This window comes from Sinohyriopsis cumingii, chromosome 6 (assembly GCF_028554795.1).
Source record: "Sinohyriopsis cumingii isolate HCF-2022 chromosome 6, ASM2855479v2, whole genome shotgun sequence".
NCBI lineage: Eukaryota > Metazoa > Mollusca > Bivalvia > Unionida > Unionidae > Sinohyriopsis > Sinohyriopsis cumingii.
Genome location: NC_142966.1, coordinates 75,422,958 through 75,447,850, shown reverse-complemented (window position 1 = coordinate 75,447,850; position 24,893 = coordinate 75,422,958). Strand labels below are relative to the sequence as shown.

Genomic DNA, 24,893 nt, shown 5'->3' with positions numbered 1-24,893 from the left:
TGCACCGCTGTTACACGCTGATGGTTAGTTAGCATTACATACTAAGGGATGCAACTCGTGAAATTCAATAGATATCCCTAAGACAAAGCACTAAAATATCTGTTCAAACCTAAAAGAAGTAGATAGGGTTATCATATCGGAACCTTGGCTAGCAAAAATGATATGCTAATAGAATGTTGGCCGAGTTCTGTAACATTATAAGAAAATAACCAATACGAGCGCAATCCAAAAACAATTCTAGCAGAATAGTTTAATATATAGTAAAGAATTATCTTTGACACAAGCCAACTCCTAGCAGAATTGCTGGTTGATTGTTTTTTTCCATCAGAATAGAACAAATAGATTAGTGCGAATGGGATGGTAGATTTGTTTAAAATAGGAGATGTTGTAGATGGGAATGGATATTAGTACCGTATTTATTAGAGGGATTGTAATGACGAAGTGTATGGTGGGATGGATGTGTGTGTGTAAATATTTACACTGCTTATTTTTAATCCTCCCTGTGTTCAGACATTTTCAATAGTAAGTGTTGTTTTATAATTGTATTTGTTGGTTTAGTCCAATAATAAGGCATTCCATTTAAAATTCAAACAAACTCGCATTTCCCAGTCGATAAAACTTCAACGAATTACCTTTTCCTCCCAAATGAAACCAACATATTACAAACTGACACACTCCTCATGTGAAACGTATGTTGCAATAAGGCTTTTAATATAGAGTGTAGACTAGTCCGATAAATCAAACTCCAAATTTGTGTTTATACTGATGGACGATTTGTGGGTATGTGTCACCTATTCACCGTTTCTCTGCGATAATTAGATATAAAAGCTATTTGATTTAGCAATGATCACAGCATGCGGAATATTATCAGGTATTCGATCTATTCGAAAAATAATGTACAGATGTCTCCCAAAAATTGCTCCCTTCAAGAGATTTTTTAAGACAATTTGAATTATATTAAACTTTGACTTCTTTTCACTCTTTAATGTTATTTTGCACTTTCTACAGATTTCCCAATATACTGCATAAATTAATACTAAACAGCTAATGATACCCACCTTAATAAATTCCCATCATATCGATATATTTAGCTAAGTTGATGATAATTGTTTTACGTCTTGCTACGTACACAGATTCTGTACTTAAAACGAATTGGTATAGACTTACGCATTTCAAATTCCAATCGGTTAGAGAAAATAACATGTCTACATTTTCCGCGATAATGCTATCAAGATATCATTTTTAACTGTTCAATAAAAAAGCACTGACTGAGTTGTGAATTCCGCCGTGTAATATTGTCATTTAGTTTTCGTCACTCACACACAAAGTTCCATTGATCATATAGATAGGCAATTACATACATTGCTGGTAAGCATATTGCAAATGATTATAATGTGTGTGTGTGTGTGTGTGTGTGTGTGTGTGTTGGATTAAAGAGGTTTACTATCATTCAAGCATGTACCTCTGCTTTATGCCTACACGGTATGCTATTTAATTGCTCCGAGGGGAAGGAATTGGAGCCACTTCCCCCGGGCATGTATGTGCTCAGGGAGCACTTTTTAATTGAAGCCGGCAGGCAGTGGACTTTACAAGAGGTCCTAACTGTCTGAATGGAGGGCTTGAAGGCTAGTGGGAATAGACCCAGCACACACTCAATCTATTCAGTCCTCACTAATTAGCTGCATTTAGGTATGTATGAGTGGGAATGGACCCATCACACACTCATATGTTTGGTACTGAATTTACAGTGGTATCAAGGGCGTGCACTGCACGACGTTTGTTTTTGATGTTCGGCCGTGGCAAGGGAGGAGAGGGTGGAAAGGCGATTCCAAGGTCACAGGTCTGTGCTCCTAGACTTCAGGGTATCGGATCTAAATTGTCGTTCTACACAATTTTGAAACAACTCTCTCATTTTTAGTTTGGCTCTTTCTTTCGTTAGTTTGTGGCAGGTGTTGAATATAAGTGCTGGCAAATTTGGTTTTCCGGTATAGATCCTAGTTATCGGTTTTTTATCATTGCTGTTGATTTTAGGTGGTTTCTTATTCATGTTGATATCTTTTACAATGGAGTATAGTTTCCTGCCTTTGGTGTTTTGGTTTTGTCATCAATAAAGTTTCTGGTTATGCTTTAGTGTTCGCTGACACTGTAATTAATGGCTATGTGAGTTGATTCATTTATGTTTTGTTTCGCTATTTCGTCAGCTAACTCATTTCCTTGAATGTCAATGTGGGATGGTATCCACTCGAATTCGACTTGTTGTTTGTTGTTATTTAATTATTTAATTCATAAGTAGGATTGCCTGAGGACATTTTCTCTTGATTTAGTATCATTATTTAGTACAGATGTTATGACGCTCAGCGAGTCACTTATAATCACTGCTTTAGGTATGTTGTTCTCCTTAATCCATCTGAGGGCTTCTGGGATGACCCAGAATTCTACTGTGTAAATAGAGCAGTGGTTAGGTAGCCTTTTGCCCATTTAAATGTTCAGCCCGGGTATTACGACTGCTGCTGCTGTTTTGGGGGCTCTGAAATTTTTGACCCGTCAGTGTATAGTTTAATTGAGTTAGGGTATTTTGTCATAATTTCAGTTGTGATAATTGTTTTAAGTTTGAGTTTCTGGTCTTTATATTACCAAATTCCGTGTGTTGTGTGTTAATTGATGGTTTGATATTGGTCCATGGCGTTGTGTCGTGGTTTGTTGTTAATTCGGCTTGGTAATTTTCAATTGGTAGTTGTTTAATCAATTGGTGTATACGTTTTCCTACAGGAACTGTAGTTACTCGTTTGTTACTGAATGGTGTGTTGCATTCATTGATGGTTCTACATACAGCTGGGGGGGTGATAGGGTGTAAAAATTGCTCTAGCTGCATATCTTAGGGTTAATTCCTGCCTTCTTAGGTGTAAGGGCAGTTCTCCAATTAGTACTTGGAGTTCAGCTAGGAATACAGACGGCAAAGCACCGGTACAAGTGACTAGCGCTTTTCTTTGTATCTGGTCTAATTTTGTAAGGTGTCTGTGTGGAACTGAATTATATATTTGACACCCATAGTCCAATTTTGACCTTATTAATGCCCTGTATAGTGTTAAGAGCATTTCTTGATTGGATCCCAATGTGGTTCATTTAAGGTTCCTTAATAAGTTTATATCCTTATTGCATCTATTTACTAGTTCATTTATATGCTGTCCCCAATTAAGATGTTCATCATAATACATGCCTAGGAATCGTGCTACTTTTACGAATTTGATGATTTTATTTTGGATCGTGAGTTCGGGGTACTTGAATTTATAACTATGTTTGGGTTGTAAAGACAATTGCAATAGTTTTTTCGTGTGATAGTTTAAGTCCCCGTGTATCTGCCCATCTACCTACATTGTTTAAACTATCTTGGATTTCACTGATGATTTTGTGACTTTTAGGGCTACCTGTTCTACATAGTCCACCTTCATCTGCAAATTGTGATATTTCACATAGGTTTGAAGTTATGTTTAGATCCAAGTCATTAATCATGATGTTAAAGAGTGTGGAGCTGAGTACGCCCCCTTGTGTAGGACCATTCTCAAGTGAGTATATGTCAGAGTAAGTGTCTCCAACTCTAGTTATAATTTTGGCTAATAAGCCTTTTGTCCAAGCAAGGTCGAATGCCTTTTCAAAGTATATATATTTTGTTCTGGTTAAAAATACAATATTAATTAGAGACAATACAATATATCATACGGTGGTTATAGTAAACAAATGTTTCTTTAACATAATAGCCTTGGTCATTTTACATATGATCCATATAAAGAAGGCAACATTAGAAAACAACTCTCTACTACAAATCTACAACTCACACCCGCTCCATTTTTGGACGCAAGATTCAATATTTACTGTCTGCGTATCAGCTGCAGATTAACTTCGAATAATATTGCATCCAAATTCAACACCCAAGGCGGCTATTACACAAACCTTCCCTAAATCGTTTAAGTACTACATTTTTGTCGTGTATAAAAATGTGACCATGATTCAAATGCGAAAAAGATCTGCACTGATATTAATTTAAACCTCTGATAAATATTGACCACTCCTTTCAAATCACTTCATATGATAATAATTGGTTAATAGTGCTCAAAGATAAGTTCTGACTGGCTATTTGACAGGTCCTGACTACTGTATAAAATGTGTAGTCGCTATTGGCCGCAGAATTTAAACAAGAGGATATATCCCCATGTTGGCAATCCAACATTGGTTGTTCTTGTTTCGGGACATCTTGATGTAGCCATTCACACCCCATCTTGTTCCCCAACTGAAAAATAGAAAATTAAATTAGAGATGTTATTGCCCAGGATTTTTCGAGATGTACCTGGTATCAAATGTTTCTAAGTTTGACTCTCGTCCAGTCGTTGATTGTGAGTTAGTGAAGCGCTAGGGTTCTAGCCGCCAGGGGCAATGTTCCTTATAGCGCCATTCTTTGCTACAGGAAGCAGTATTGATGTCAATTTCCACCCTCCTTCAACCGCCTACTAAATATAAGAACTCTCCCCATTAGACTTGGGTGGAGGTGAAATAGTATGAAAATTAAAGCTGATAAAAAGAGCTCCCGAAGGCGATCCCGTCGTCTGGCGCCTGCCCCACCCCACCATCATCGCCACTGTGAGCCTTGATAAAGCCAGTTAGCCTCGCTTTCTCCAATCGACCATGCTGTCAATAATGCCAGTATCGCGAACCATGCAACTGCCCCCCACCCCCATAATTTGTCCTCAAATATGGCGTCCCGATTTAAATGTGCGCCCCAGGACCAGCATGCGATGGAATAGCACTATATACACTTTTTATTCGCGTCAATCCGAAGACTACAACATTAGCTACAGCTATACGACCCATTTAAGTTTTTAAGCGGTTGATTTGTTATTACAGCAGCATATAAAATACTATCTCGGACCGAGATAATTTGATTAATTTGCTTCGCCAAGAGACACACCAGTAAAATCAACCCGGATTAGTTTTGGCAGTACTTGAATGCACAACACAAGCGGCAAAATTTAAGTAGTATCAATGGGCAGAAATAAATAGTTCGGCACACTCATCACAGTTTTTGTATCTCCGCTTTCACACATTTCTTAATTACAAAATAAAATATTCCTTTGCCTAACAATTTTTGGGTGTGTATGATCTGTTTTATTTCAGCCTTATATTTGTTTGTATTTAAATTTCACTTTAGACGTATTTGTATTGATAATTATAAACTTCAGTAAATGTAGAGACGTTTCCTGGAACAGTACAATTTTGGCATCAACCATCCCGTGTTGCGAGACAACAATAAAGTTAAATTACACTCAAGAAAATACTTGTACTTTATTGCAGTATGTTTAAATTTGGTGTCAACCAACTCGTGTATAAATTCGACAACACTAAAATAACGAAATAAAATATTGATAGTACCCAGGCGAAGTACATTTTTGCGTGAACCCAGTAGACAAGCACTTAAATAAAAAAAGTTAAACATATTAACAGCATACTAGCGCAGCGAAGACAAAATGATATTAGGTTTTTTTTCAAAAACATAAACAATGGGAAAAAGTTGATTGGTAAAGAGTTAAGCAGTTTTCAGAGAGGTAGCTAAAAATATTTCATAAGTTTAACATGAAAGCAGAAAAGGCAGTATCAAGCGATAATGATTAATTTTTTCATGTTTCGATGGGGTTGTAGTGTGTTCATGTCGATTTGATAAGTTGCTAATGTGCTGATTTATAACATTATAAATGTATCATCCAATATTACAGAAACGATGCTGGTTGATATTTTACAATGCATGATGACAGCATGGTGATATGTAACGTCAGTCATTGTCAAATATTAATTGCTTATTTGATGTAACTAAATAAAAATTAAAGTACAAATTAATGATCTTGTACACCTTAAAAGTTCAATATACAACGATTCAACAAAACAGATAGACTGTTACGGAAAGCAAAGTTAGATTATCCTTAGCAATTCTTTATCTAATATTACAACAGGTTTTTCTATTCCATCATCGAGAGTTCAGTTATTTTTTCATTTTTATTTTATTACTTAAATATGAAATATATCGATCGTGGGTTGTTTCATACATTCATAAAATCGAACTCTCACTCACATTAACCTTTTCAGTAGGGCCACTATCACTATATTGACTACTTCGATGTCATTCTTCATCCATAAGTATTATATTACAAAACAAAATTTTACTGAAGTCGATAAACCTATCTCCCAACTTTTTCTTCCCATCATTAAGGTTGTTTTCTTACTTTTAAGATCATCATAATTCTATGCTGGAGTTGTGATTTAAATGTATTGTTATTTTAACGAGTTCTTTATTTACTCCATGTCACCCTTTAAGGACGATACTTCATCATTCATCACGTGTTCTAAAGCATAAAAAATCTTACTGTAAGTTTGATTTTAAAGAAAAAGAACATTAATTTTCTGTTAAATTCTAGTAAACATTTTTCAAGCTCAGCCCTAAGCGGATCCTTTTATTTTGTACGACGATATCTCCCCTCATGATTGAGGAAGTTCAAGAACATTTGAATTTTCTTAAGTTTTACTGTTGGTATTTCCCAATCACTTTGCAGCTAAGTTAAAGTTTTCCCAAACTTTCAAGTTAATTTTTTTTCTCAACGTTATTCACGTCATGTTTTAAGTAATGAGTGAATCAACTTACAGATACCTTAAATCAATAGTGCTAACGTAAGTTCCTGTTGTACAGTCTACGTGAAGCCTCTGGTATTACTAATGTCACGTTATTACTATAAATTAAACTGTTTTATCTGTTTACGTTATAAAATTAATGTGCTTAAAGGTGAGCATATTCTTTGAAATAAGCAAGAGAAACACGTACAATCTGTGACCGGTCTTGCTTCATTGCATATTCGTTGTTTGTTCCTTAAATCTGTTTGTTTTCTAAGAGATTAACTTTATAAACAAATAGCAAAAACAAAGTGACATCATAGCGAGCATCGTGGTCAGACGTTCTAGTAACAATTCTTTTATAATGTCTCAAATGTATAAGTAGCATGTAAATTGACATACTACATGATACATTAAACTGAATCAGTAAGATACATGTGTCTCTATTAAAAGTATAACACAGAATATACTTAAAGACGTAGAGAAAACATTTATATTATCCTTCAAGTATGGATGTCTCAATAAACACTTCGAACTTAAAATGTAATAAAACTTACAAATAATCTTAGAATTAGAACTTTTTCGATCGGTCTCTTAGAACTTGGACGTTTTAGATATGTCTATATTTGTATATACGTTCTACTAACAGTAAGAAATTGCCTTTATATATTGTGTCGCCCATCTGACGTCATTTTGCACTTGGATAAAGTGTAGGCTAGCTACATTATGCACACATAATTTTGAAAAAGAAATATTGGAAGACATTGTTAGCACGCGGTAAACGAGTCAGACAAATATATTTAGCTTCGAAAACAAGCTATTACTCATTTGTGGACTTCTTTAAACGTTACTTTATACTTTTTATTATTTCTGAGAACTTATGTGGACTTTATGAGTAAGAGAGAGAGGTGTAACCTGTTTTTTACAAGCCAGTAATCTTTGCCTGTGCCCGTGTCTGTTCCATACCCGACAATCAGTACAGCATGATTGATCTGGCCATTGCAGAGTGGATCGTCATACACACCTAAAACAATTAAATTAGAAGTATTACAAAAAATCAGATACATAGAAGTTTAAAATGTGGGACTGTATTGTGATCCACCTTTATCACATACATTTAGGCAAGTGTAATCTCGTGTTTTCGTAGGATTAGTTTAAATATCGGTTAACAAGGTTCCCATTGGAAGTTGCATAATAAAATTCTCACCGACAGAAGTTGATAATTATTTGATCTAAACAACATAAACAGATATAATAAATATAATGATGTAATATTTGAAATACGAAATTCTCCCTTTAGTATTTAAAATGTTTTTTTTATGATTTAATTTAAAACCCAAATTTAATCAAGGTAAATACTGAGTTCGTCACCTTTTCTTAACGAATTTTAATTGGCTTACATTGCATAGCAAATCGCAAGAAGTGCATTGGATTCTTGGTTCCTCCGTTATATTTCAAGCCCGATATAATTTAACTTTATGAGATAGCTCATTAATTTGGTTTGATATTGTGTATTTGAAGTTGATACATCACTTATGCATATAAGTCATACAGTTCATTACGTATGGGACCCGGTTTTTACACTTGCTCAGGTGGAAATTAACTGACATATTTTGATTATTAGGAATGTAAATATTTTCCGACCTCCTTGATAATTTTGAAAAGCCGAGCTTGCATATATTGACACAGACACTGGTCCTACTTCCCCAACCGCTGATTTCAGGGACGACTCGCTTCCAGATTGAGTATGTATGCATCCGCTGCACGTGGCGGCCACCTTAGACTTAAGGGCCATGCAATTCTGAGCCTGGAAACAAACGAAAAAAGTATACAAAAGCTTCAGATGGAAAGTTAATTTAATAAATGAAAACTCAACATATTTATTGCAGTCTATGTAAATACTAAGCGCCATATTTAGCCACTGTTGATGGATGCCAAAGGATGTTTTTTACACGTCTTCTTCTCATGGTACAATCTGCTATTGATTTCAGCTTTGATCTAGGTAGTACAAGGAAATTTTCTGTGTCAACAATAACGACAAGAATTAAAACATGTATTACCACTATCACTACTACCGTTACTTTTGTCGTTATTGCAGTAGCAGTAGTAGGAGGAGGAGGAGGAGGAGGAGGACCAGCAGCAGCAATGTCACTGATGGCTCGAGAATGAAAATTTACAATGATCGATGGACACAAAATATTAGTTATTCTCTCTCTCTCTCTCTCTCTCTCTCTCTCTCTCTCTCTCTCTCTCTCTCGCTACCTTCTCAACGTATGGATAATCTTGCTCGGACTCCGCTCCTCCAAATGACTGTATATAAGCGAAAGCCTCAGCCACGAAGCCCCAGTCGCAACCCATATTCCCAAATGCAGATGAGCAGTCAACTAGCTGCTGTTCACTCAGAGGTATCAGCTGTCCGGTTTTACGGAAATGTTGACCCTCCAAAGATCCGGTCTGGAATAATAAAACATTCGTAAAATGTGTTTGTTTGTTTTTTTAATTTTATTTTTTATCCTCGTGCCTACCGAAACAGGCGGTGATAATGTTATCCTCCTTGTCTGCACAATGCTTGCACGCATGCGTGTGTTATATATATATGTTTCGCAATTCGTCCTACTGGGGTCAAGATAAAGACTGAACATTGGGATATGCATGAGGTGGGCTACTGGTGGAGTGGTAAGTGGGGTTGGTTGTTTTTGCATAAATTTGATCTGACTCCCAAATTCCTGGACCAACATGTCTTAGGAGTGATGTGTGTCAAGTGTCAATAAATCTAAAAAGGCGGATGGGTCGAATAAAACCCTTAGGTAATGCCTCGGAGATATGAGATTGTGGACCCTGGGTTATAACTTGCAAACGGTTGAGGTCCAAACCCAATAGCCATTCATTCCTGCTAATTAAGCATAAAAAGACACATTTATCCATGCAGTTGACATTGACCCCTGGATCCTAATTGACCGATTGAGTATACACCAACCCCCAGAACTTTACCTCAGAAGCACAAATTGTATTTCATTTTATTAATTTAAATTTAAAATTTAAAAAATAAATGTTGGTGTAGTGAATATCTTACAAGGTTTGCATGCTTTTAAAAATATTGGAAGAAAACAGTCCAATATACAAATGAACCACAAGACCTCAAAGAAAAAACTGTAATAGGGACAACGCTTAATGTTTATAGCATGTTTAATTCGTGGAGCACACCTGTTCGTCGTATCTCTCTGTTCGTTAAGAGTATGCTCTGCACGATTGTAGCTTGAGTTGTAATTATTGCAAAAGGACATGAGTAGATATTGGTTCATATTAAAAGCCATAGTGAATACCGGAGTACCAAAATCCTCCTAAAAGTAGCCATCATGACTACGTCTTGAGCTCGTATGCTCTCTAGCATAACGATTTCAATGGAGGTCAACGTAGACCTTACAACGGAATGAATCGAAGTAAAATACCTACTAATTTGAAGTAGAAGCCGATTATAACTATAATCCTCCATATTACCCGTAAGAAAACAACGGCCATATCCCATGTCACGTGCACCATAATCCCCTTATGCTACCATCTACTGGTATAACATATTCAAAGAATAGATGGGTATTGCAAATATATAGCATCTATCCTAATAACAATATTAGTGATCACTTTTCTACATTGTATAAATTTTCCTCATTCTTGTATACTGACGAATCTTCGATATAAAATAAGCCATCAATATTACCTCCCTTTGAATCTTTCAATTTATTTTATCTTAAGCATAATAATATAGGCAATTAAAACACAGCACTCATAATTATCAATAATGTTTTCGTATATGACGAATAAGTTTTAGGTACAGTAATAATTTGTAAATGAAGTCAATGGATCAATGATTATTTATGAGAGAGTACACGGGCGTAGCAAGCAATGGGATGAGACAATTATATAAAACGTTTCAGAATCACAGAAAGAGAGATAACTCACATGTCCATGTTTACTAGATTTGAAAAAAGAGGCGAGAGTTATTATTGCAAAGGTAATGATTCATCAAAGTTGATATCGTCTCATATAAATAAAGGCGAAGCTAGTATTTGTTTAAATCATATTTATGATCAAAGAATATTGAGTGAATTAGAATATTATGTAACCAGATAACAAGGGTCATAGGTAACCAGGTGACCAGGATCATATATAAACAGGTAGCCAGAATCTTATGTAACCAGAATTTTATGTAACCAGTGACACCATGCAATTGACAATGCCCGAAAAAGGATACGTTGTAACATTTTGAGACTACCAATCTAAAGGCAAAGTTCCTTTTCTAATTGAGTGCGATTTTCATTGTGTTATACAACTAATTAATGATGTTCAAGGACATAGTGATCATTCTTAGACAATACAAGCAGCTGAACATGTTCTGTAAGTATAACAAGTCAGTACATAATGAATCGGAACCTATATTTTACAATGGAAAGAAATGCATTTTACGAGCATGTACACAATAGCCGGGGTAGTTAATAAAAAAATTAGAAATAATTTTTACTAAAGGAGATAAAAGTATATTTTTGTCATGCACTGTATGTCATACCGGATGTTAAGAGACAAGACAAATTAAGAAAGTATGATCGTTCAAATGGAATGTTTGGAGACACATGCACAAAAATGAAAGTAATTATAAAGTAAATACATACCACACTTGTTCACATTTTATGTGGTTATATTACTCATCTAATGAGCACAAAATGCTCATTCATTATCATTAACAGAAAAGAATACGGATATAAATAATAAGTAATACTAAAGAATCCCGTACACAAATTGTATTTGGTTTTGGAAAAAGAAAATAGAGAACAATTAGAAATACAGATAGTTAAACGTTAAAGGATGATTTGTTATACAGTCTTAAACAAATAACAGTTTGATACAATAAAATATTTTAAAAGATGGTAGCCAATATTTAAGGAAGGACATTTTTCAGCAAGAGCACTGCACAATAAGAATAACTTAATATGCGAAAATGATTTAAAGTACCAGCAGAAGAAACATATGATTCCAATCTCAGAGGTGAAGAAATTAAATAGAACCATTTTGAATATTTAAATCTGTCGTGGAACGTTTACAATTAAAATATCTCAGTGACCTTCACTATTATTACGCCTAAAATTCTTTTAATGTAGTGTGATATTCTTAACGAATATAGACCGCTCCGGTGGCCTACTGGTTAGAGCGTCCGCCTCGTATGCCAGGGGTAGAAAAATAAGCAGAGCTCGGGTGCTATGCGGGGGGTCGTTGGTTAGATCCCCGGCCGAGTCATACCAAAGACTTGCAAAAATGGTACTTACAGGTGCTTCGCTTGGCGCTCAACATTATGAGGTTAGTGTTAGGACTGGTCGGCCTGGTGCCAGGAAAATGTGACTGGGTGGGACATCATGTTACATGGCTGTGGCATAATGCCCCAGTGCTAGACATCACTTTAAACTGCCACATTGCAGACATCGTAACGATATGACTGACAAGGTGTTAAAGCTACGTTGAAAATCCAAATCACACACATACACTTAACGAATATGGGAATGCGTGCATGCACAATTATAAACTAGATTCGCCTCATTGTTACCGTGCATCAGGATTCACTCACGATGAATCTTTAAAGACAACAGGAGTAGAACTAGATTTTCTAATTAATTATGGATTGTTTTAAATGATCCCTTTTGTAGAAGAGAGGGAATTAATAGGCCCAGTTAACTAATTCAATTCCCTTAGATCGTAATATTAATGCTTATCCAAGCTACTGTACCTTTCTGAAAAACCGGTAAAACACGCTTACATCCTAATTCCGATTTATATATTAGGAAACTATACAAGCGATGAAATCATATGCCGTGCTGCTCTTGTTTTTTAGAATTAAAAAGTTCGGTTTGTCTGAGATTACCCAGAGAAAATTTAGATGTACCTATGTGCCGACAGCGATCAAATAAAAATGGTTTTAGGTTCAATCTGCTATTGTATGCAGTTTATACATAATACGTAGATTTGTTCTGGGGCAAAAAATATTCTTACCGGTAATTATTTTCAACTAATAAGCAATTTTCATTCTTTTAAATACGGTATTTAATATGCCACCACTTGCCTGTGATCTAAAATCAAATTTCATATTAAGTATTTATTGTCAACAGCACTTTGTCTTGAAAACTACCGCAAAAGCGTACTACTCTCAAACTTACCGTTTTGAAGATAATAAAGAATTGTTCAATTTGCGTTGTAAAGGCGAAGTGATGACAGTTTCTTCCAAAGTATAGAAGTTTTCTATCAGAATCTTGCTGATATATACACAACAGCAATATTATGGTTCATGGATGGTCATGTAGTGACTATTCAAAGCACAATGAATTACGACTGACATTAGAACATGACTCTGACAAACGGAGGTAATATTTCAAAAAAGTATTTCAGATTATGGCGTTTCTCCAAACATTCCTCATCTACATCGCATGGGTAAGGTATCGTTTGTCATTATTCGTTTAGAGGGTCATGTTTGGCAAATGTTTGTGTGAAAGGAGTGCGTGTACAGTAATTGCATTGTAAAAGGGAAGTGACTCTTGGAAGCCACTTTAATTTGACACAACGCACAGGTATAGAATTCGCCTGGTCCATTTCTGCAGCACAACAAGTAGTGTGCACATTTCGCATGTCGTGGAAGTCAGGCGCGTGAAAGTGAACCAACATATTTGCGTTATCGCAAATTTCCTTTGGTAAAAAGACGTACCGCTGAGCTATGTACAATACGTCAGCGTTCTTGTGCCGCCCGTAGCTGGAGAGACTCGCGTAGGCATTTTTCCTCTTGCATTACTTCGTAATCACAATGATGTTGTCTTGAGTGCGGTATAGGTCATCAGGACCTGGGGCCTCTTCGATTTGGAGATAAAGGTCAAAGCATCCTCAAATGAGACAAAGGTTTCGCCGCTCTACTTTCCACCCGTGGCCCCTAACGGCATTTCGACCTGGTCTCCAAAGGCGTGTTGTGATTTTCCCCAGAATGTTGTAACATTTCTGCTAGTACAGCCTGTTTTATTTCAGACAGTAGGTCACGAGTTTCAGCAGTAGCTGCATCTTTCCATAGACGGGGTAGAAAAATAAGCAGAGCTCGGGTGCTATCAGGCGACACGGTTCTTGTAGTCTTCGTTGAGCCGGTTGAAGAACGGTGTGTTGGCTTGGTTTTACGGCCCTGTGCATTCGCTGCTGCAAAACTATGCCCTTGTCCTTAGTTTGAAATAGTACAATTTCCATACTCAGCTTAAGGCGGGTAGAAGTCATCTATGTCAAAGCAGATGAAGGCTCCCTCTCGTTCACTTGTGCTTGTTTTAACTGTCCAATTTGTGTGGGACGGTACGCACTGCCATTCTCAAAATTTGTCCTGGTCTGCGAGCGAACGTTATCAGATGCTCCGACCAGGTGGCTCATTTATAACCATGGGAAACCACTTATTTAAGTCCTCTCATTTCAATTTTGTCATTAAATGAAACTTCAACGTCTGTGGTATAGACATACACTTTATCGTCTGTTTGTGACTAAAATGCTCATCGGGTTTGCGTTTCGTGTGTGATGCATGTCTGCGCTCAGCTGCATCCAGTCTTGCTTCACTCTTCTGTTGTTCTTACGCATCTTTTACTGCGGTTTCCGCTGCAGCAGCAAGAAAATGATGGGAGCCGGAACTTGTCGCTGTAGTTGACTTGGCATGTGAGTAGGTTTGCCAAGGTTATCTATTGTCGCTACATACGTTTCATGACTAAGGCGTCCTCTCTGAAACAAGCCGCCAAGGCGTTGTAATGCCTCGTTGTGACAGAACTAGTGACCAGAAAGAGTCTTTTTGTATTTGTTGTTTACAATTGCTCAATAGTTTACTGACAGTGAAAGAATAGCGACATACACGGTGTGCTGTATGTACACTTTTGCCGGAACAATCGGGAATGAATTTGAACCCTTTGTTTCAAAGTCTTAATGAGCGCACCAGAAAACGTTTGCATACAGCAATTCATATATAACTTCAAACTAGAAGGAATGTCAAGCAAAAATTAGTGCAAAAACACAATGACATTGTATTAAAGGACGATTATCAGAATTTAGAACTTACTTATTTACTTTTTTTCAGATATCAACAGATAGCAGGTTGGAAGGGTATCAACAGTTGCAGGATAGCAGCTGGCATGCCTAACATTTTTAGTTCTACCAATGTGAAGGACTGAACTGTATACAATACATAATATTGTGCTAACAAAAATAATCGAAAAATGTTTATAAAGACGTACAGTACATCAAGTTTATGAATGACACTCAGTGAACTTAACATTATTTTTTCAATGGATAGATGCCCTTTATGTAACTGTAACATATGCTGACTGACTTTAGGAATGGTTTAAGAAAGTTGTCCTTTATAAGCACTCATTTAGAGGCACTCTTCACTGTACAACAGTCTAAGTTATACAATTTAAATTTGCATAGAGCAAAGTCAAGCCTGTACCCTTGATTTATAAGGCAAAAATATTAACTACTGGGGCACTGACAATTGCTGGTCACATTAAAAATGATCAGGGGTATAGTAATACTGGGCTATTTTATTAAAGAATCTGTCTTGGTGATAGCAACGATTCCGCAACAGCGACCTAGTTACGTGTAAAATGATACCTTAGATGGCAACGTCGCTTATCTGACCTATTTATCATGAAAGTTAAATACAAGACACAAAACTTGTACCTCTTCTCATACGGAGAGACTTCAGTGATAACAAGCAGCTGTGAACATATTTGTGACCAAGTCATTCGGCTGGCATTCTTCGTGATAGTCACTCACATAAAACGTCTATGATTGATAAATAATAGAACTATTTCTTTCAGCGCATTGATACTACTTACATTCTTACCGCTTGTTGATTTGACTATAATAATGAATATACGGAACAACTGAAAAGGTCGAAATCGAGAACACAATAAAAAATATTTAGGTACTTACAGCACTAAATGCCCAACAAGATCCACACTGTCCCTATAAAAGAAAGCAAACATTTGGGGCCTAATTATAATTATGAGTAGCTGAAATGAGGTTCAAAGCACATTCCCATTTCAAACTTATTAGATGACATGCATATTATGTTCTTCTGTGCCACACAGTGATTATATTGGATAATAGATACATGATACGGTGTTCTTCAATGTATTTCAAGACATTGATTATATTGCATAATAGATAAATGATACGGTGTTCTTCAATGTCTTTCAAGACAGTGATTATATTGCATAATAGATAAATGATACGGTATTCTTCAATGTCTTTCAAAACAGTGATTATATTGCATAATAGATAAATGATACGGTGTTCCTCAATGTATTTCAAGACAGTGATTATATTGCATAACAGGTAAATGATACGGTGTTCTTCAAAGCATTTCAAGACAGTGATTAGACTTTTACTTATATGAAAGTTGAACAGACAAAATGTATAATTTTAACGTTTTGTGATAACGCTTTATCCTTTTGTTGTATCATTGACTTGCCTGATCTTTGACCGGTGTTACATATCCTTGCTTCGTCCAATCTATATAATCTGGTACGACAGTATTTTCCGCGGCAAGGTAAAGTGAACACATATTGTTTATGTCCGTTTCATTGCGGGCCACGAATCGCAACATTTCTAAGAACTCCAACTCCGTCTAATTAGAGAGAGAAAAAAACTGTTTTATTGTCCAATTCTAGCCTTTTACACACATACGGATAACAAAGAGGACACCATAAGTTGGAATGGTAAGCATACATTCTTACAATCAAAATCAATCTTGCAAAACACAAAGCTGCGAGGGTCACTCACACATAATAATGGACAAATAAACTCACACCCTTACTACACTCATGCAAACGAACGCATTTAAAGGGAACAGAGTGTATGTATTTACTATCACATATACTTACAATTAAAGGCGGGTTATTTACAATCTAACAATGCACACATGCAGACTTGTGTAAAAGGAGGATACAGATTATACAGTTAAATAGTACTATCACATGAAATTATAATCCAACTCACACTGTTTACTATCCAACACTCATGTGCTTACAAGCAAACTGATTTGAAAGGGACTGTGAGATATTTCAATGGATATCCTATCAAAACTAATCCTTTGCAAGAAATATTATCTTGTTTCATCCAGCATTCACCCCTCCAATTAAGACAAACAAATAATAAAAAAAAACACATCAGGGTAGAAACTGTGAATATATAATAGTTACAAGCACACATACAAACACTGATCACAACTTAGATGATGTTCAATAAATGAGAACTTTATACAAAACGTCTCTTTCAAAGTTTGGGTGAAATAAACTACTTTCATACCAATAAAATTAAACCTTCATCATCATCATTAATATTACCTGCACCAGTTACTACAATGACAACTTTGACGGCAGTTGACTCGGACGATAAATGTACCTGAATATGGAATATCTATTTTTTTGACGTTTTCAAACCAACGGCCCTTATCAAGTTCGATTATATTTCTCAGAAATGAATACTACTCAGTAGGTTTCAAACAGGAAAATTATGTTGAATTCTTTCCCCAAAACTTTTAATTTACATTTTCGTTGCATTTTTAATAATTTCAAAATAATTTGCTTTTAAACATTTTAATCGTTTTGTTTGTAATTTTGGAACATTTCCAGTTTCTTTAGTTTCGGTAAAATATTTCTCAGTATTTGGCTATAACTCCGTACTAACCTCTATCTATGAACCACGTGTTGTCGTTCAATGCATCTATGAACCACGTGTTGTCGTTCAATGCATCTATGAACCACATGTTGTCGTTCAATGACACAATGGTGGCGCTTTACAGTTTCGTATTTTGCATGGGTTAGAATTTTAAGGAAAAAGAATTTCCCATGATTTCTTCACTGGTTATACAGGCTATATAACAAAGACTTTGTATATCTTAGGTGCTGTTAAAAGAACTTTTAATTCCCTTTATTTTGATATATGATTGATGGGTGTACTATGGGTTCTAGAGTATACAGCTTGGGCTCACTTAAGATGTGCTCGTTTAAAAAAAACTGCTAGCTCCGCATGGTCATTTTCACTTCCTGGACTTCAGAGGTAAATTGTAGAAAAAAGAGCCGATAACTTTTTTTACTTTTCAGATATTTTGTACTTGGTTCATTGCACTTTCAGTAAATGCTATTGTCTACTTCAGCAAAATTCGTTTTCCCTATTTTAATAATTGCTAAAGTTAGTGTACTTTTGATTAATTCTGGTTAATTCGTCAAGCACAGGGGAGCATCCATTTTGTTCTACCGTGTGCTTAGATCATGTACAATTTCCACAAGTACAGTATCCAAAGAAATGTCAGCCACATTACATAAAAGTAACATAGAGGTATGCCAACATTATCTCCATTGTGCATATTACAAATGTAAACAACTTCACCTTACCTACGTCACTCTCTCAAAAGTTCAAACTAATTGGTGAGCGCCACCAATATACGAAATTCTAAAGGATCGCTGACCAATCTCATACCTTTTTTAAAACAATTACATAATAACAAATGGAGTGCTGCGCTTATCCAACTCTTTTGCACTGTGGAGTACTGATTGTCTAACACAAGGTGATATTTTATTATATGGTTACAGAGGACTAATTGTTTTAATGAGATATGTGGATATGTGACCATACAATGTATGGTGGTATATTAAATACAGTAAATAAATGAATAAATGTTGCTGAGTGTTATATATATATATATATATATATATATATATATATATATATATATATATATATATATATATATATATATATATATATATATATATATATATATATATATATATATATCAGGACATAAGATAATACTTCAAACACCGGCATACTCAAGCAATCCTCATATACATATTTTCATATCTTTTCAGAAAGGGACAAGAATATTCCAAATATCAATACCTACCATATCTGAAAACTGGTTGATTCCAAAGTAATAACTTGTTTCGTCCAGCACGTATCTAGCATTGTGTTCTTCTATCAGTTTCAGATTCGATTCAAAGATTGTATACCTTAGTTTCTCAATATCTGTGCTTCGATAGGATTTTCCTGGAGTTGAAAGAAATGGTGCTTAAAGAAATTCTTAAAGAAGAGTATCTTATCTTTTTTGTGTTGAGAGAGAGACAGAGACATAGAGAGACCAAGAGGCGCTTTCTCAGTGTCATCAGATAAGAATCATTTACTATACTACGAATTGTCACATCCAAGTCAACACCGCTGTTCTTGATGACCTAATTAATACACATCAGTAAGGGAAAAAACAGCGTTTTCACCTGGGAATAGTTTCATTTGAGCTGAAATTAGTACCAGGAAGTTATGCAGAAGGATGCAACTAATCGCCTAGCATGGTATAAATGATATGGAAATATTGATTACATCATGCGCGACTCAACACAATGTAGGAAGTGAGCTGTTTTCTCTGTATAGAGATGCATTACCTGAGAGATACGAGTGTGTGCGTGCATGTGTGTGTTTGTGTCTGTGTGTTCACGTTTATGTATAATATTGAATCAATCAATTATTTGCGGAAATATTTACCTGAAATTGCAACCGCTTCGATGGACTAAGTGTATAGAGCGGCCGCCTCATATGCTGGAACCCGCGGGTTCCATCCCCGGCCGAGCCATACCAAAGACTTATCACAATGGTACTATCAGCTACTTCGCTTGGCGCTCAACAATAATAGATTTAAGTTAGGACTGGTCGGCCTGTTTTAGGACAATGTGACTGGGAGGGACATGGTGCTACATGTCTGCGGCATTATGCCTCTGTGCTAGACATTACTATAAACTGCCACACTGCAGACATAGTAACGATATGTGTAAAACAATTTACGCAAAGTATTTCTCAAACTATTTCCTATTTTCTATAGTCGCCTAAAAAGGCTTCCATCTTGTACTGAACGATTATCATTAAATGTACTGGTCATAAAGAGATCGTTGTAGTGAACAGAGTGTTTATTTGTCATATTCTGTGAGAAAAGAAATGAAAGAACTATTTACCGTAATCTTTCTTGTATTGAATCCAGGTGTCTAGATATGGCTTGTACGACAGTCTAATTGTTTCATTTCTCATCTTAACGGTTTCGAATAAGGAGACGAACTCGTGTCCCGGGGCGGACAGAACCGAACTCGCCAACAACGAGAGTACAGTGAGGCTGAACATCATTCTCTGAAAAGAAGTATATCGACTGATCACATGGGAAAAAATATAAACGTTGACATCGTTGCAATAAACAAAATAAATAAATAAAGTAATTAATTAATTAACTAATTAATAATAATAATAATAATAATAATAGTAATATTACAGTGAAATTCCTCATATTCAAAACCACAATGCAACGGAATATTTTTTGGAGTGCTGAGTATTTCCATCTATAATAAATAAAAATTCCCAGGAAACCGAAAACCCTCAACTCCGAATATCAAAACAAATTTTGATCCCAAATTTCATTTTTACGCTAAACTCGAACCCGAAACCAAAATTCACTTCAAATTTAGAATGTATTTTGGCTGCTAAAATCTTGAAACTTGCTGCAACAGAATAAGTATGGTTAGAAAGCACTGTAGTATGCTTATCTGTGAGACCAACACCCGGAAAATGTTCCAGGGACACATGAAGCTAAAACAATACTTGACATGCGCGCTAATACAGATTAGAGCTGACATTAGACTAACCTGAAGTCTTTGCACTGTAAAAAGGAGCCAGATTTTAAGCGAATTATTAAAAACTTATGCTTCTATGTATGCTATTTCAGAAAGAGAATGTTTATTTGTTTAATATATAATTTCGATTATGCTCCTCAATTGTATGAATGATAAGCGGAAGTGGTGCATTGTTTATTTCACGAAATAGTAGGACATTATTAACCAGTTATGTAGCATTGCCTTTCAAGGTTTTCTGACGGAGACCGACAAAACAGTGTTCTGAAAGCCTTATGCACTCCACTGATTGTCAGTGCAGAAAAATCATTACGTCACATATATGTAGTCTTCACATGTCCAGATGTCATGGCGACCAAATAAGCGTCGTAGGATTGAACTACCGTTACAAACAAAAGGGTGCCAAAACCTACACCGAAAAAAACTAGGGGAGACTTTCAGCATAACAGGTGACTTTCATTGTATGAAAATGGTATTTTACAAGAAGGAATTTTGAAAGCAACAAGGATGCATAGATGATGCAATACAAGCATCGTTTCAACAATGTCTGCAAATCAATCAGAATGATGTTGTGTGGCAATATTTTAGCCAAGCTAGGATCCAAAACATTCCAAGTTAAACCTTTATGTTATATAACCTCTCTCTCTCTCTCTCTCTCTCTCTCTCGTCATATAAGCGCTTAGAGAAAGACATTTTCTTTACATCTGCCAAAAGCTGAGTAAACTGGAAACATCTCAAAACCTAAAATATTTTTGTCCCAAGAGTTTTCGGTTTTGAGGGGTGTCGCTGAAATTATAAATTTAATCATAATCATCATTGTCGTCGTAGTCGTCGTCATCGTCATGATCATATCCATTTCTTCGTCGTTATCATAATCATTTTTGTTGTGAGCGTTGTCATTATGACAATCACCAAACTCTTCTTGCTCCTCTTTCTCCTCAATATTAGTTTCACATGAAAATAACAGGCCTGTAAATTGCACAGCTTTATACAGCTGTGTAGTGCTAATATTAGTACACGTACACGTACACCTGTGTCAGCAGGCTACAATAATGATTCTACATCTACCAATGGAGCAACATTTTCTGCATACTGTCAGTAACGTTGGAGTTCTTGCTTACATATCTTTACATCAAATAGTCTTCTTATTTCAAAAGTTCAAATTTTTGTCGTAGAACACATGTAAAAACAATGTTTACTTTCGTCTGCCGAATAGTGCTTATTATTAGACATCACTATAAACTGTCAAACTACAGACATCTTTGTGATATGAGAGAGTGAAATAACATGAAAATAAACAATTCTTTCTTTGACTAGATTTGGTCAAAGTCTGGAGAAAAATATACTAATATTCAGTGGTTTGATGCAGTTCAAAATAGTTGTCATCTAGGCAGTTTTTGAGATATTCTACTTGCCTTAAATCAACGTGCCTACTGCAATAAGCGGCTAGCTCTGCTTCCTAACTGAATATTAGCATTTCACTTTCTACATACTGTGCAGGAACTACATGAGGCGTACATGCCTCGCATCACTTTCAACAACATCACAAGCCGTAAAGACCTAATTTACAAATATATTCATATCATTAATTATTGCACAATAGTGGCACAAAAATTCACACCATAGTCTTAAGTTAAGAAATATGCCAGGACCAATTTACGAAACTGTCTTCTGCCACCTGACAGTATGTAGACAGTGAAATACCAATAGTCGGCTAGGAAGCAGACCTAGCCACCTTTACCAGTAGATATGTGGGTTCAAGGCCAGTACATTATCTATGGATAGCAATTATTTTGAATTACATCAAGCTGTTTCGTACACATTATTTTTTTTTTACAATTATACATAGGGAGAGGGCTTGCATTTGCACTGAGAATATCACTTTCTGTCAATAATGACCTTTGAATGTGTTGTTGTTGTTGTGGGGTTTAACGCCATTTTGCAGCACACGATAGGCTATACATGGCGGCCAGTATTAATGGTGGAGGAAGAACCCCAGAAAACCCCGGAAAGAACCGCCGACCCACGAGAAGTTACTGGCAAGCTTTCTCACATACCCCCATTGGCTGAATCTTAGACTCGAACCGACGCAGACAGAGGTGAGATGGCAGTGATCAGTAACGAAGAGCGCTTTAGACCACTCGGCCACTCGGGGCCCCCCTTTGAACTTGAAAACTGTGTGTATGAATTTGGGCTGGGATGTATAAACTTCTTTTCCATGAAGTTCCATTTACCTTCCGATCACATCAATGATATTCTTATGATTTGTTTTATTATATCTGTCCACAAATAGTAAACTTTTTTAATTCTTGCGTATTTTCTCTCTTTGTGAATTGTTAGATTCGTATATAAAAACTTTCCCTTGCATCCTGAATTTAATTTACAAACACTGTAAAGTGAAAGTATAGAATGTCGGGTTAATTTATCTATTATCTGGCGCTAGCATAATGAGAATTTGGCACACACACGTGTAGCCTGTCTAGATTTGTCCATTGTCACTACGGTCCATGAGCAGTTTGAATATAAACAGTCCGTTCTTTAGCTCTGGAGTTATAACAAACCAAATATAATTACACCAGACAGAACGGAAAGTGCTATCCCTGGATTCCTGTAGAAGAAAGCTTGATAATAGTAGGCAGAATTAGAATTAATGTTTTACTACAAATAATACTATCATACAGGTTAGAGAATTTTTAATTTGTACTCTACGAAGATTCGAACCCAGGTTCTCGGGTAAACGGCACCCATCGCATTGCCTGCAGACACGAGCCTATATTCCCTCACGACTAAGTACACATCACCAAAAATGATGTTACTCAATCGGTGTTACATGCACTCGTGTGTAGCAGACACACTCGCATGACGACCTAGTAATTAATTCTCATGTATCTACACAGTCATGCCGGATTCCTATGAAAGAAATCAAGGTATACAGAATTAATTGTAGAGAATTATTAATATACACCAGACAGTACGGGAGAGCGTATAGAATCACTTCGTAGCCCAGAGAGAGAGAGAGAGAGAGAGAGAGAGAGAGAGAGTGACAGAGAGGGGGGGGGGCTATAGGATCACTTCGTAGACCATATTGAAAACTACGATATCGTACCCGTAGCGGTGTACATTTTCTCCAAAGTCGATCACCATAATGACGTAGATGTGGACCTTATATTTACTGTCAAAACAAACATATAAAAGCACGATATAAAGAAGCACCGAAAAAGAATACCAATCAAAGTAAAAATGATAGAAAGTAGTTAATGTAATTCGTTACCTGAAATCTCATCCATGAATAATTTCGAAATATATTAATGTAGGTAACAGATTCACCGTTCATAACTGATCAAAATAGTTGTCCATTACAAATTATGAGAGACAGACAGATAGAGACAGACCTGTTCTGTTACAATGTGGAAGCGACGAGACCTATTCTGATACAGTGTGGAAGCGACGAGAACAATATATATGACAAGACAGCCGCGAGCTCTTATACTCCGAGAACTTCCTGGTCATGAATTTGACACCTATAAAATTTTTTAAGATAGCCCATTTTATCAAAAGTTGTTAACTCCCGTTGGGATGCACTTCCTTTCACTGTGTGCACAATGCATTTCAATTTCGATTAACAAAATTTATAATGTATATATTCAGCTCATGTACATATCAGTACTAGTATACAGAATTCTCAATTGTCTAATTAATTAATGTTATTGTTTATATATTATTTTAATACAATATGCTAATACTTAAGTGAGATAAAAAAAATAATCTTTATGAATAATGATACGATCATCATCTTAATGTTTATTAATCAATAGTAATAATAATAATAATAATAATAATTAGTATTTATTTATTTATTTATTTATTTATTTATTTATTTATTTATTTATTTTCAGTGATACAGTCATTAATGACAGAGGCTCCAACAATTGACAATCTAACTGTTATGCTGAATTCAGGAAAGTGTAATACACACAGTATTGTCCTAATTTGTTAAAACCTGTGTATTAGACTTATGAAGAAATAAGCTGGATATTTTTGGCAACATCCGAGTGCAGCAATATTTACTTGTCCGTTCTCATGGCAACACATATGATAGAAAAATATCAGATAATGATTTGTTTCATAGTACGTGACTCAAATGCTCCAATAAGCCTTCAAGAAAATGTATTAAGTTTGAACGTTAACGTCAGCATATAAAGAACCTGCTTATACGAGTGTGGATCTTTTTTTCTTCTTTTTTATATATAGGTAAATGTCACAGATAAGTATTAAAGCATGACCATTAGATACAAGATTCGACCGCTCCGATGACCTAGAGGCAAGAGCTTCCACCTCGGATGCGGGAGGTCGCGAGTTCGAACCCCAGCAGTAGTATAGTGGGATACCGTAGGGCAAATGAGAACATATAAGGAAAAAACAGGAGTTGTACCGTGGGCAAAGGGGAATTTAACATGGGGTTGTATCATAGGGCAAATGAGAACAAAGATGGAAAAACACCCTGGGACGATATAGGGCACAAATGGGAAA

General features: G+C 35.9%; 1 protein-coding gene across 2 annotated transcripts; it reads right to left on the bottom strand.

Annotated features, from left to right (window-relative positions):
* Positions 1-235: 235 nt before the first annotated feature.
* On the bottom strand, positions 236-23,906 carry LOC149797229 (digestive cysteine proteinase 1-like). 2 transcript variants are annotated; one of them, XM_089961925.1, is made up of 9 exons: positions 23,756-23,906; positions 19,701-19,869; positions 18,605-18,747; positions 16,169-16,324; positions 15,628-15,660; positions 8,911-9,102; positions 8,293-8,455; positions 7,564-7,672; positions 236-4,285 (listed from the first exon to the last, which is right to left on the bottom strand). In XM_089961925.1, the coding sequence occupies exons 2-9, from the start codon at positions 19,864-19,866 to the stop codon at positions 4,186-4,188; spliced, it is 1,062 nt and encodes a 353-aa protein (XP_089818051.1). In that variant the 5' UTR covers positions 19,867-19,869; positions 23,756-23,906; the 3' UTR covers positions 236-4,185. The 2 variants fall into 2 exon arrangements, with proteins under 2 accessions (XP_089818051.1, XP_089818050.1); XM_089961924.1 differs by having other exon boundaries at positions 23,635-23,774.
* Between the last annotated feature and the right edge of the window lie 987 nt (positions 23,907-24,893).